Below are 13,677 nucleotides of genomic sequence, written 5' to 3'. Positions count from 1 at the left end.
AGGGATTCCCAAACTTTGTGTGTCAAGGATGCTTTAGCAGGGGTCGCAGGCCAAAAAGGTTGAGAACCACTCGTCTAAACGAGTGGTTCTCAACCTTTTTGGCCTGCGACCCCTTAAAACAAAGCAGTGCCCACCTGCGACCTCCCCATCAGAGGCGAGCGTATGCAAAGTGGTATACAGTTCAACCAAATGATTTTCCCTTTTCAAGTTGTTTCATTTGATTAATTATCAGAAGAGGCAGAGAAGCTGAAAACTATGCAGTATTTCACAAGAAAAAAGCAAAAAAAAAAAAAATAGACGATGATAATGAATTGTATCTTTTTTTCCTATCCCATAAATCATCTCATGACCCCCGTAAAATTATCTTGTGACCCCCAGTTGAGAACCATTGCTTTAGACCACATACCCCCACTTGTCCCATCTGAGAAGATGTTTTTTGTCTTTCTGTGTCTTTAAATGGGGACATAACAGTGTCGTATGAAACCTTTTTATACATTCTGTAGTCATGCTAACTTCCAGTGAATGAAATAACAGTGAAATTGAATCAATCCTCATTTTGCTGGAGATCTCCTTCGCCTCTTTCAAGGACCCCTAGCGGTCCCTTGACCCCAGTTTGGGAACCACAACACTGAAAGAAGATACAGCCCATAATTTGTAATTTGCTTGTGATTTGATTTCATTTTCATTGTATGCGCCCCTTTTATTCTCATGTAACCCTGTTATTTAATTCATGTCAGGCATGTTTATCGTTACCTTCCCTTTGATTTATCATTTTTTCATTGCTCGTGAAGCATTTTGTAACGCCGCTGTCAAAAGTGTTGTATAAATAAAGCTTACAGAGTCTATTAATAACAGTAATTCCTTTGATTTATGATCTGTTCAGCTTCCATCCAGATCGGTGATGAGACGAGGCCCACCGCTGTGAGGTCTTGTCATCTGGGTGTGATTTACGAGCTCTTCTCCGCTCCCGTTTCTGTCCCAGTAGCATGGTAATGTGGACCACATGGGAGCGGATTAACGCTGCTTCGTATCAGCCGTGAACCCCTGCGTGCCCACTGGCCCTCGGGGCGAGGGGCCCTGTGACATGCAGGCTGTGTGTGAAGTTGAAGCTAAACGGTTTGTCAACAAAACAAGAACTCGCATGGGTGGTGGAGAGGCATGTTAACCTGTTGAGACCTGCGGATTGTTATGCTGCTGTGTTGCTTTCACTTAACCAAATGAAGTGTTTTTAAGGCTGGAGTGTAGACTACCATTAGTATTAATGGTGGGCTGAATAAAGCAGTGAACTGTGTTTCTAAATGTGCTACTTGACTGCATTAACAGAATTCAACAGACAACAGAGGTTAATTTCTGCGCTGTTTTTGAGTGGGAACTGATAATTTTGCTACAGTATATGATCAACTAGCCATCAAAAATATTTGATTTGCTCACTAGCTAATGTATCCAGTAGCAGTTGTAGTGTTAGTCACATGATGTAAATATTAACGTCATTGGTTGTCGTGCTGCTGGCTTGTTAGCTAGCTAGTTAGCTAGTTTTTTAGCTAGTTAGCTAGTTTTTGGTCAATTCATGTGAGGCATGTTTATTGTTACCTTACCTTTAATTTAGTAAGGCATTTTGTAACACTGCTGTAAAACATGCTGTATAAATAAAGCTTACAAAGTCTATTAATAACAGTAATTCTGACCAAAAACCAACTGTCTGTGTAATGTTAGGCTAACTGAGCTAACTCTTCTCAAGGTACAACACGTGCTCTGGAAACTAGGATTGAAGGGTCTAAAGACAAGACAGTTTACTGTGTCACAGTAACCTAAATTGTGAAACAAATCTAACTTTTACATACCTTTATAACGTTACTGAATGGATCTTCATCCACACCACAACCATCTTTTTCAGGTATCTCTCTTTTTTTAAGCCAGGTTGTTCATTTCACATTTCACTATTGTTTGGGTACAGCCAGTTTTCCAGTGGACCTCCATGATGGCTCCAGATGTGGTTGCTGGGACATTTGTGACGCAAACGCAAAGCCTCTATCTGCTGCTCAAGTATATGTGTTGTGCATGTGTGTGTACTTAGATGTGCTTGAGTGTGTGAATGTGCCCTTATTGTATGTGTGTGTGTGTGTGTGTGTTATTCCCACCTCCCAGACAGAGGGTGCGCAGGCGGCTGTGTGCCAGCTGGATGTCGGCAGGTGAAGGCATCTCCTCGCCGAGCTCCACCACCACACACAGAGAGGACTGACCGCCGAACAGGATCAGCTCCAGGTTCCTGCAGAACATCGCCCACAGCTGTTAACACAACGCTGCACCAGCAACAGGCTTCATTTAGCGACATGCGTCTATGTGTGTATTATTTTGCAGTCACGTTTAGTCGTATGCCTTTGGCTGCTTTTTAGTCAGAGGGGAACTTCATCTTCCTACGCAGTAATTTTCATAGTCCAAGACTTGAAACTTCGAAGTCAAATCCCTTTAAAAAATAGACTGTTTAATAAAATAAATTCTATCAGAGCGGATTCCCCACAGTCCAGTGTAATATTTCCTCTACATTATGGGTTCAAACTTGCAACAGTTGGAGAAAAACATGGGGAAGCTCTGATGTAATTTGCTAATAGATCGTGAAAGATTTTGCAAAAGACTAATTTATCTAATTTGACTCAACATCAATGTTTTTTATTCCATATTTTAAAAAATACTCTAATACTAAAGTCATTAGAGCATTGCTTGATAAGTTACGCACGCTGTGCAGACTTCACTTTCCATTACTTTCTAACTGTAGCCTCCAGCTACTGCAACAAACGTCTTTAGCCCAAGGCTAGTTCGTGTTCCAGAGCGGGGAAGCTGGGATGTTAGGCTTCCTGCGTTCAGACAGCTATCAGCCGCTGCACGACTCTCCAGAGGATCATTTGAGTAAGCTGATTGTTAGCTGTAGTGTCAATAGTATTTCAGAAACTGTTTTTCTCAAGTGGCTGGCAGTGTGCACACACTGTGAGGCAAACTACAATTAAAGCTGCAATAGGCAGCTTTGCACATTGGCGGCTCCAAATGGCAGCGACACTTAACCATTTAAAAAATGTAAACGTCAATAACCAGAAATCATGTAACATGACGTCCGTTAACTGCACACAGCCCGCTCATGTTTACCAACCCAGCTGATCTGTGATCGCTTTATACACCAAAGGAAAGCAAAGGGACGAGATGCAAAAGATGTAATGTTTGTGAGTCCTGGATGAAGAATTTCCTTCGGTCGAATCTATAATCTCAATTAGTCTCAATTGTGTCAACTGTGGATGCGATGCTATTTTCTGTTGCAGCGCCACTTTGTGATTTAGACTGATTTTTACATATAAAACTTGCCTAGTGCACCTTTAAGGCATAAAATCAAACATATTATTGGTATATTGAAGGGTGATGTATCCCATGCTTTGCTTTGTGATAATTATAGCCTACAGTTAAAACTGCAGTATGGGTGTTAGTGTGACTGTAGAGCCAAACCATCTTAAAACACACACACACACACACACTTACACTGACTGACACGTGTGCACAAATCCATTTGGGCCCCGCAAAATACACACAAACACACACACACACACCTGATGTCGTCCTTCTCATGGTAGATATTGTTCTGGAAGCTGGCCATCCGCAGCAGGTCGCTGCCTCGGGGGTGTCGCCAACACCAGCGCTGGAACACAAAACACTGTTTAAACCTGCACTGTTTCAACAAGATCCTCTATAATAGCAGGTTCCATACAGTCAAAACTAAGCTCATGATTCATGTCGTGTGAATGATAATAAGCAGGGAGGGAACACATAATGTCTCTGAGATTATTGCGTAGTCGTCTGTTGTATACTACAGTACACTTTAAAAGGAATACCACTAATTTTATTTATTAGTGAATGTGAGCACCTCTTTCCTAAAGCTAGAAACCAGAGAAGTCAAACTTGTGATGTTATCAGGTATTCAGCCTTCAGTTTGTTTGACTTTTTAAGACACAAATGTGGTTTATTCTGTGGCAGTATTGTCAGCTCTAAACCGTAAAATGTGATTTTATCTCCAGAAAATCCTTCTGAGTGCTCCCTCAAGCGCCTTTTCGTATGTTTTCTAATTCATTCTCTATGAAGCAGCTCCAGACGTTTATACCAGATGACATTACCAGTTTGAGTCTTAGTTCTCTGGTTCACAAATACAGTCTAGACTGTCCAGGGCCATTGGAATAATCTATACAAAAGAAAAACTCCTATTCAAAAATGCCATATATCCATTTGGGAAGAAGAAGAATTTGGGAAGAAGAAGAATTTCTTGGTTATTGAGTGATGCACTCAATATTTTTGAAATATAGAAGATGTAGGCTGTAAGAGTATCATCATTTTGTTAACCAAGAAATTCAGTCACCTGCTATCCCTTAAAAAACAGAATTTACCATGAATTCTTTGAATTTTGTACCATTAATCATTTAGTGGGCTGTATGACTCCCTTTTTTCTCCCTGAAATGGTGACCATCACATTTTGGTGCTGAAGTGACTCAGTTCTTTCACTTGAGCAGCATTCCCCTATCGGTATACTTAAAAAAATGTCTCTCTGTAATAAGTGCACTCACAGGGATGCGTCCTTCGTTGAAGTGGGCGAAGGTTTTCTTCAGCTCAGTGTCTAGAACCTTCTGTGGAACCACGTTGAACCTGGGCAGGCTGACAGCAAACAGAAACAAAAATGAGGTTCAGTTTTTATTGCTAGTATAAAGAGAGGGGAGAGACAGGAGCAGTGGAGGATGGATGAGATTTTTGTTAAATTCAAAACGCTAACAGCTTTTACCTTTTAAGACACATTTACTGAATGTATTAAGCGGTTTCCTTTATGGTTGTGGTTCCTTTATGGGAGCTTAGCTATTGGCTTTACCTCACATACTCTTTTGTTAAACAGGGCTTCTGAAAATGTCTTATGTCAAGGACCTCCAAATACATGTGTATGCGATAATGGATAATGGAAGAGGAGAGGAAAATCTATGATCAAAAAGAGACATTCGTATACATTTCCTCTTCTTGCTAACTTCTTTTGCATGACATAGTACAATAAATATTAAAATGATTCCTCTTTGTATGTGGATCCTCTAAAACCACATTAAGGGAAATTCCCCACCTTGGGAAACGCTGATGTAATAGTCCACATTCAAACCTGGGTCTAAAAACCACCCAGACAGTCCAAGGGGAATTCCAGAGGCTAAATAAAAGATGTGTAATTACAGTGTGTCAGATGGGGTTACTCTGCTCCTTGGCTGTGAATTTACCTGGTGGCCATCTCGAAGCGGTCATTGACCGAGCTGACTCTCCAGCCGGCGGCCCCACACCTCTCCACCTCCTGCTCCCAGTCCGCCACAGACTCAAACCAGTTCATGTTAGCATCCCGGCGACGGTTGCTAAGGAACTGCTTCATTTCTGGAGGAGGAGAGCGAGACAAGGACGTTCAGAAACACTTCGACTGAGGTTTGTGTTAGAAATGGGGGAAAGTATCTGGGTGTGATTACTGCTTTGGTGAATATTGTGTAAAAAGAAAAGACTGGATATAGTATGATTTTGTGACTTTTTTTTATTGTGTTCGATAGTTTCTTAAAGAATAAAACCTTGCAGAATGGAGATTGTTTTGAATTACGATTTTCATCCTATAATAGGCCAGTTAGTTTGACTGTGGCCCCTATATTTGCAGTAGCAAAGTAGTTTTGATTTCCTCTTATGGTATCAATCCTGTATGATAGCATATTAAGGGTTTCCTTCCAAAATGCTATATCCATTTTGGGGGGGAAAAACGTTACAACTATTTTCTAAAGAGAGGGCTCAGGATTGTTCATAACTTCAATAATATTCAATAGTGAGTCTGACCATGGCAGACGATATGGTTACAGCTGTGAAAGCTAGCTCAGTGAGTGACCAGTGATTATGCTGAGGATATACAGAAGAGAATGAAATGCATGAAATAATGATGAAATGTCCACTGGGAAGCTCAGCAGGCGTTCTACTGCTAGTTATCACTCCCATATGATATAAAGACACTAGCATCAAACACAGGCACAGCAGACTGTGAGCTGCTCTTGCCAAATCAAGTCTGAGCTGTTTCTTTCTTTTCCATCGCACTAAATCTGGGTGGAGATGAAATAAATACAAAACTATGTACAATACAATAAATGTACAGGAATGCGTCTCGGTGGCCACACACTACCAAAGCGGCGGCATTGTGGCATTGAGTTTCTCTCAATAAATCTTTTAGAAATCACAGTGTTACAGTGATGCAGTCATACACTCGGCAGAGCAGAACACCAAGCCGCTGACCACACACTGGACACACTTGACCCTCGGGGCAGAGGTGAGTGGCGGGTCATCAGAAGATGTGTTTCAGAGTGTGTGTGTGTGGGGGGGCTTGCATTATTTATCCTACAACTGACAGACATCCACAGCCAGGTCAGCGTTGCGTAGCTTTAACATAGCATAATGTATTGTACAGGCAGGCTCATGTTTCTCTATATGGTCGAGGTGAACAGCCAATGCTAATACATTGAAAGGCTAGTTTAAAAGTAGGCGTAGTGGTAAAAGTGTCTGACTTGCTTAAGTGTCTGTTGCAATTGAAGAATTCCATTCAAAAATGAGAGTGGTACGTACTCTCTTACCAGATGACTGATGGGACATAATTAAAATGAGTTACGGTGGCTGGATTTTTCCGAAACTTTCCCAGACTTCTGTCAGGATCAGCCACTGAAACCTTTTTGCGAGTCTGGATTTCATACCGCTGCACAAATAAAGATATTTCCTCACATCTGGCCACGGTTTCATTTCAGGAGAACATTTTCATGCCGTCATCATGAAAGAGAATGTTTCTAATTTTGCCAGCCAGAGAGGATGTGAACTCTACATCTCATTATGGTCTGCGCAGAAACCAAGATGTTTCCTGTTTGATACTCTCCCCCGTCTTAAAGATTTAAGATCGCATACTGATGATAAGCCAGGATGAAAGAGGGAGAGACAGAGACAGACAGAAACAAAAATAGATGAGAAATGGCATGTGAAAAACCCAAAGTGAGAGTAGATTTGATAAAGGTTCACTAGGGCAGAAACATTGTCATTCTGTATTATTATTATTATTATTATTATTGTATTAAATAAAATTGAGCATAGTGTTGCAGTTCCTATGCTTGCTTTCACATGAAGAAATTATGAAAGCTTCAGAAAGCAAGCAAGGCGGATGACTCACATATAACATGCTGCATCTCTGACTCATGTGGACATTTGATTCTCACATTCAACGAGCTCTGTTGTTTCAATGAATATTCATTACAGACCAAAAACTATGTGCATAAATTAATAGAAAGTCTAGTCTTATTAGATAGAAGAGACAGATTGACTGAGACTGTAAAAACGTTTTTATGTCACAAATACCCAAATAGACCCACATGAGGAACACTGACCCCCATTTGATTTTTTCCCCAGAGACCCTCCATATAGAAAGATTTTAGTTGTTGTTGATTTAGTATTGAATTGTACAACTGTCTACACCGTACATGATGAAATAATAGTGGTGAGAGTGAAACCTATGATTAGAAGAGCTATTCTTATAAATACTCAAACTGCAATAATATGTAGTGAATTAAAGGGGCCCTATTACAGGAATTCATTTCCATTATTTATATGCATATATAATCAAACATGATTAATGTAAACATTGTTAAAATCTGACTTTGTTTGAGTCGTTCCTTTTTTACAAGCAGTCTCAGACTGACTCCTGTCAAAGCATCAGAACTGGACTTGGTATTGATTTGCTCTCCTCGCTAAAGAATTGCTAAAATCCTTCTAATCAGGCAAATTTGCAGCATTTGAACTGACACAGCCACTGGAAAGCCTCCAGTCAGCAGGTTTACTTCATTTGAAGTGGAGGAACTGGCTGTCGGCCAATCAGGGTCCAGTATTCTGACTGTTCTGCCTGTGAGGACTTAATGTTCAAATTCATTCAATAAATATTATTTTGACTAAACTACATTTATTTGCAAAATGCCATGAGAAACATTATTCTTATCCAGAGCCATAATATATTTGAAAACAAAATTCTGAAACTTAGTAATGTAATTTATAGTGAAATTAAACTATCTCTCATTTTCTTCGGGACCCCCTGGAACCACCTCAAGGACCCCTGGGGGCCCCGAACCCCACTTTGAGAACCACTGCTATAAATAGACAGACAGACAGATAAGATAGATATTTTGTCACTGTATGTGTGTGTGGACTCATACATGAAGCTACTCACCCACACTTCCAAGAGCAGCGTTCTGGAAGGACAGGACTGTTCCTGGCTTGAGAGGCTGGTAGGTCTTGGCGATGGTGTAGGTTATCTGAGGAGGCACAACACAGCGAGCCAATCAACATGACAAAGGTCATCAGCTTTCAGCGCCGAGGCCCGGCAGCGTCAGATCAGTGGCTTACGGCACAGATCAGCTTCTCCAGGCAGATGGCTTTAGGCTGCGAGAGGACTGAGGTATGACAGCAACCGGAGCCCTGGACCTCTGCCTACACACACACACACACACACACACACACACACACACAGCTACGCCTGCATGCACACACGCACCAACGCTAGTACACAAATACCAAGTCACAGGCTATAATAACCTGATATGAATGCTCACCTTGGATTATGGCACAAGGGAGAGTAACATCATATCCTGTATATTGATAAATATTAATAACAATAACAATAATAAACTTTATGTGTAATTTCTCTAAAAGCAGAGCATAGGCGTAAAAACAGGGAAGAGTGAAATATATGAGGAGATAAATTTGGGAACACATTCAAAAGAGATTAAAAGAGATTAAGAGATGGGCAAAATACATAATCGCATATAATGGCATAAAAACGAGTCTATAAGAGTGTGTTTTAAGAAATTATTTAAAAGGCTGAATTAGCTAGAGGTCTAGGTGTCCCGACGGTAAAATCCCAATCACTCACGATTAATCTGTCTTAAAGTGAAAAAGTCTTTAAGTCAGTTGATTGTTTGAGTGTCTGTAGGTGGCGCTCTTTTCTCTGTCTGTTCAGCCATGGCGGCTATCACTGCTCATGCTAACTACCCAGTTCTTCTTCTTCTGTTTATTCCAAACAAACCGCTGTTGCTCAAAACGTAAAACACATCACTTTCTGTACAGCAGAGGATTTTTCAAGGGAAAGACCTATCAGACACTGGGGTTCAGCAGCAAAAGTAAAAGTTTTCATGAACTAGCTATAAGTTGAATCACAATTGTATTCTATGAATGGGTGATAAAGAGTAGCATAACGGACATTTACTTGAAGAGAATTACCACTTTAAGTCTAGACTGCAGGACATCTCAGGTTGTGCTCTGGCTCACAAGGGACTACAAGGTCTGTCATGTAGCTTGTGGACGAGGTGGCCGAGCTTTAAATGTCGCCAGGAAAATCTTGAAATAAACACACACCTCTATGGCCTGTGTGTCAGGGGTGAGGCGGTCGAAGAGGAAGCAGATGACTCGCAGGTCCCGGCAGTAAAGCACCAGCTCCTCTGGCGTGAACTTCAGCGAGGAGTTGGGGGTCACCAGCTTGGTCCTGGACGGGCCCACTGCACCACAGAGGAGAAGAAAGGGCCTAATTAATCAAGGATGAAACAGACCCATTTGGAAGGAGACCAACGGGCCCGGAGCCAGACGGGCCTAAGTAGATTTTCATTGTCTTTACAGGGGAGACAAAATACTTGTGCCTCCTCGGTGAAGCGCTATTTAAATATCTTAACATTTGGCCGCCTCATTCAATTTCAGTCATTATCTCAGTGAAGTGCTTGCGTTACTTGAGTGATCCCACCATTTCTGGGCTAAAACGGCACTTTTAAGCCCTTCTGGATCCAAGCCCATTCATTAATAACATAAGCAACCAGTCTGAAATTATACCCAGTCTTTACAAACACCAGACATACATAATTTAAAGCTTACAGCTCAGCATTCCAGCATCTTGAATATAAGATTATAACTCTACAGAAATATTGATAAGAGAGGTACGACTTGAGAGGAACTTGAGACCTTGCTTAGCATCAATGGTATTGCAGCAATAGGGAGTGTTATATAACAACACTAGCTCATATGTGGCTGCTGTGGAAATGTCACCCAAAAGTTTAGCTGTAGCCTTGTTCGCTGGCAAAACTAATGAGTCACTGTGTTCAATATGAGCCAATGTATCTCTGGTCATAAAATGAATGGAAATCCTACAACCGGTTGGAAGTAGAAGTCGGGTATGAGGTTTCACTTACCAGCCACAACCTTCTCTATAGACGCCAAAGCCACATCATGATCTCCTAAAAGCACTGGATCGGCATTGTCCTGCAGTGTTATTCAGAGGAAAGTTTTGAACATACATACACTGATAATGCTAATGATAATATACAGTATGCTAGCAAGGAGGGAAAGTAAATTTGCTCCACTTTAGGTTTTTTTAGGTTTTATTTATTCGCACCATAAAAAAAGAACAATAAAGACAATACAAAACAAAGGCTTATAAAAAGTACCTCACCAAGAAAATAGTAAATTATGTGTGAGTGTGTGTGTGTGTGCACTTACTACAGTTTATATCCTCTGTGCTAGTAATTACATCATCTTAAACTTATCTAACCTGTATGTTACACCCATGTGTCCCACTTTACACAGACAATGAGAACAATACAGACAGCAAGCACATAGGGTAGTCTAACAGCCAATTATAAAAACCACCGCACTCCACCACAGCTGGAGTTCAGAGGGACTCACGTCAGGTTTGGGGCCGTCCTGGGGCACGAAGGCCACTCTGAAGTGGGTGCAGAAGAGCGTCCCGGCCAGCCAGCCTCCTCCCTCCCTGGCAGTCAACTTCTTCCTCACCAGAACAGCCCTCTGCAGTACGCACTCGCCTGGCAGGGACACATGGGAGGTGTAGTACAGAAGGTTACAACTTTTTTTTTGCACGGCCATCTGTGTAAAACTGCGTGGTTGAGTGTGTGTGTGTATGTGTGTGTGGGTTTGTCCACATGTACACGCAGACAAAGCATGGATGTTTGCTAAGTGGATTGAGAGTGGGTGTAACAAATACCCTTGAACAACTTAAACTATGTCCTCTAGTGGCTTAGGTCAAGTGGATGTGTGGTTTGTATCTGTGAGAACTGAATGCTGCTCATGGCGGTGAAACTTCACGCCTGGGTCTCCCATAGAAGAGCAGAGGGACAACAGAGGAAAGCAGAAAGTCACTGTTTCATGAACAACAGTATCTGACTAGTTGTTCTGAACTGATATTAAATCACATCGGTTTGAATGTAAATACCTACCAAATTTAAGTATATGAGTAAAGCTTTGTGTGTTCTTGTCTAATGTACAACTGAAATGTTGGGTTCCGGAAGTAGATTTCCCATTCATTTCTCCCATAGGCAATTTGATTATTATATTATTATCATAATGTTTTAAACAATGTAAGATAGACTTACCATGAGCTACCAGATTGTTGACTATATACGTTCCTGTAGAAGCCATCAGTCAATCTGATTTCAACTTCTTGCCCATGAAATGTCTAAACCCACAGATGTATTTTCCACAGTCTGAAGCTAAAACGGTCTGTTCTACTGCAGGTTTGCCTTAACTCCTGGAAGTCATAGGCTCCCATTGTATTAAAGCATTTTTTTTTAAAACAGCTCAGAGAAATACTGCTGCCTCGACTAACGCAATGCATCATGTTGAACAGCAAGTGGATTGCAGTTTTTCATTGGAATTTCTGAAATGTATTTGGAAAATCAACGGGAAATTTACTTTCAAAACCCGGGCCACTGAACAAGGGGGCGGGCACGTTTCAGCTCTACTATCACCATCTGATATGCTGATGTACGAATATGTACAGGACTTAATTAATTATTAAACCTCATCCATGGTGAAGTGGAGAGGAAAGTTGAAGAGGCGTCCTGAATTCCAGGACAATGCTTCCAAAAACAAACCTTTCCACTCAGAAAAATCTCTCACACACAAACACAGATGTGCATAAACATTCTCAAGGAAAAAAAAAAAATGCACCGAAGCATGTGCACATACACACACATGCACACACACGCACACGCACACACACACACACACACACAGCAGTGAGACAGCACATTTGTAACGGTCTCCCGCAGGAATACAAAGCCTTTGCCAGCTAGACAGGGGGTTGCCATGGCAACAGAGTCCGGGATAGAGCGGAGGTGGAGAAAATGGCCTTTTTGTCCCCGACAAGAGAAGTGTGTAGCCAGACGCATGGGCAAGGCAAATGTTTTCATATCCACTCATAATACCATGAAATAGACTCTGGGAAATACTGACGGTTCCTCAAAACTAAAATAACATTCTAAGGAAACACGAAATTCCTTCCCAGCAAATGTTGAAGGAACTAGTAAGGTCCTTTAATTGAAAATGACAGCAGTATTCAATTCCAGGTTTTGAGTAGAGCTGAATCTCGGCAGACTGCTACTTTTCACTCTTACTGGGACGAATGTTTTGGGGGATCCCAACGCACAAACAGGAAACTAATTTTATACATGAAACGCTTGTTTATGCTGTGAGAGGAAGAGGAAGTATGGTTGCAATCACAGCCTTTGCTTCCAACACCATAATTTGCCGATTGCGCAAGAAGCAGAGAGGGAGAGGTTTAAGTTAAAGCCTTGCAAAAGCTACAACGTAATCTTCCAGGAGTTGAAGTCTTTGGGTGTGCCCAGTGATTACGCTTACGCCAACTTCAGCCTCAAAAACCAGAGCGAGAAAACTCTAGCTTATCAATTAAAACTCGACCACACACAATCTAGCTACAGAGTCTTAAGATGCTTAGTGCAGAACACAAGTGAACCCTTGTGAGCTTGTTTCTTCAAGGACAATCTGTGGCTTTGCATGCTTCGTTTTAATGTCTCCCCGGGGTGCAACAGAGCCGAAAACATTCCTCGGGTGTCGCAGCCTGTAGATGGGGCAGCTGAACGGGACAGGAGGAGGTAGACAGGGAATGGAGGCTTCTGGCCCTATTTGCACTGTCTGATGAGACTTACGGAGAATTTGTGCTAGCAGGTAGTTCAACACAGCATGAGTCAGCTGGACAAGCGGAGGCGTTTACAAGACAGTCGTCTCTTAAGGCCATAAACTGTTTTATGTTCTTCCTGGAGAGCTCCAGACCCAAGGTGCAACAACGTACGCTGTGCTAACCCAGTATTATTGTGTACTTACAATACTTTTCTATAGATTAAAGCTACTATATGTAAATTTTACATTAAAATAAGGATATATTATACATTATCAGTCTGCGTCTGTCTGTGACCCTGTGTGTACCTTCCTAATTTCCCACATTTGCCTGAAATTGGCTTTTCAATGATGTTCGGGACATTTTTGGGCATAGACCTTTTGTTGTGGGTGCAACCAGTGACAACAATGGTAGACATGCAGACAAGGCCTGTTGAAAACACAGGTGAACAACGCATTCCCTGCGTTTGCTGTCTGCTTCTTCAATGCCTGTGGTGGCTTTACACACGACGGTTACCTCAAACTCAGGCTAGATGCCATTTCAAGGTAGACAGTTCATCAAGATGAGTGACAAGTGTTCGGGCGACTGAGGAGGAGGAGGGTGGAACTAACAAGGCACTTCTGGCATCAAGGCGTAAAGCTGCATATTGTAGC

The 13,677-nt window shown here is 41.7% G+C and overlaps 1 protein-coding gene across 1 annotated transcript in view; it reads right to left on the bottom strand.

Moving 5' to 3' along the window:
• Positions 1-13,677, bottom strand: part of mtmr11 (myotubularin related protein 11) — a 41,716-nt gene that overhangs the window by 15,174 nt on the left and 12,865 nt on the right. The window contains exons 3-10 of the mRNA XM_071907162.2: positions 10,777-10,913; positions 10,284-10,353; positions 9,463-9,602; positions 8,279-8,363; positions 5,280-5,427; positions 4,596-4,683; positions 3,591-3,679; positions 2,139-2,266 (exon numbers count right to left, since the gene is read on the bottom strand). Of these exons, the coding sequence (XP_071763263.1) occupies positions 2,139-2,266; positions 3,591-3,679; positions 4,596-4,683; positions 5,280-5,427; positions 8,279-8,363; positions 9,463-9,602; positions 10,284-10,353; positions 10,777-10,913 (885 nt within the window). The remainder of the gene's footprint in view (positions 1-2,138; positions 2,267-3,590; positions 3,680-4,595; positions 4,684-5,279; positions 5,428-8,278; positions 8,364-9,462; positions 9,603-10,283; positions 10,354-10,776; positions 10,914-13,677) is intronic.

Source organism: Centroberyx gerrardi, chromosome 12, assembly GCF_048128805.1.
Source record: "Centroberyx gerrardi isolate f3 chromosome 12, fCenGer3.hap1.cur.20231027, whole genome shotgun sequence".
In the NCBI taxonomy this organism is placed as follows: Eukaryota; Metazoa; Chordata; class Actinopteri; order Beryciformes; family Berycidae; genus Centroberyx; species Centroberyx gerrardi.
Note: the sequence above shows the minus strand (reverse complement) of the source record. Positions and strands in the feature narration are given on the sequence as shown.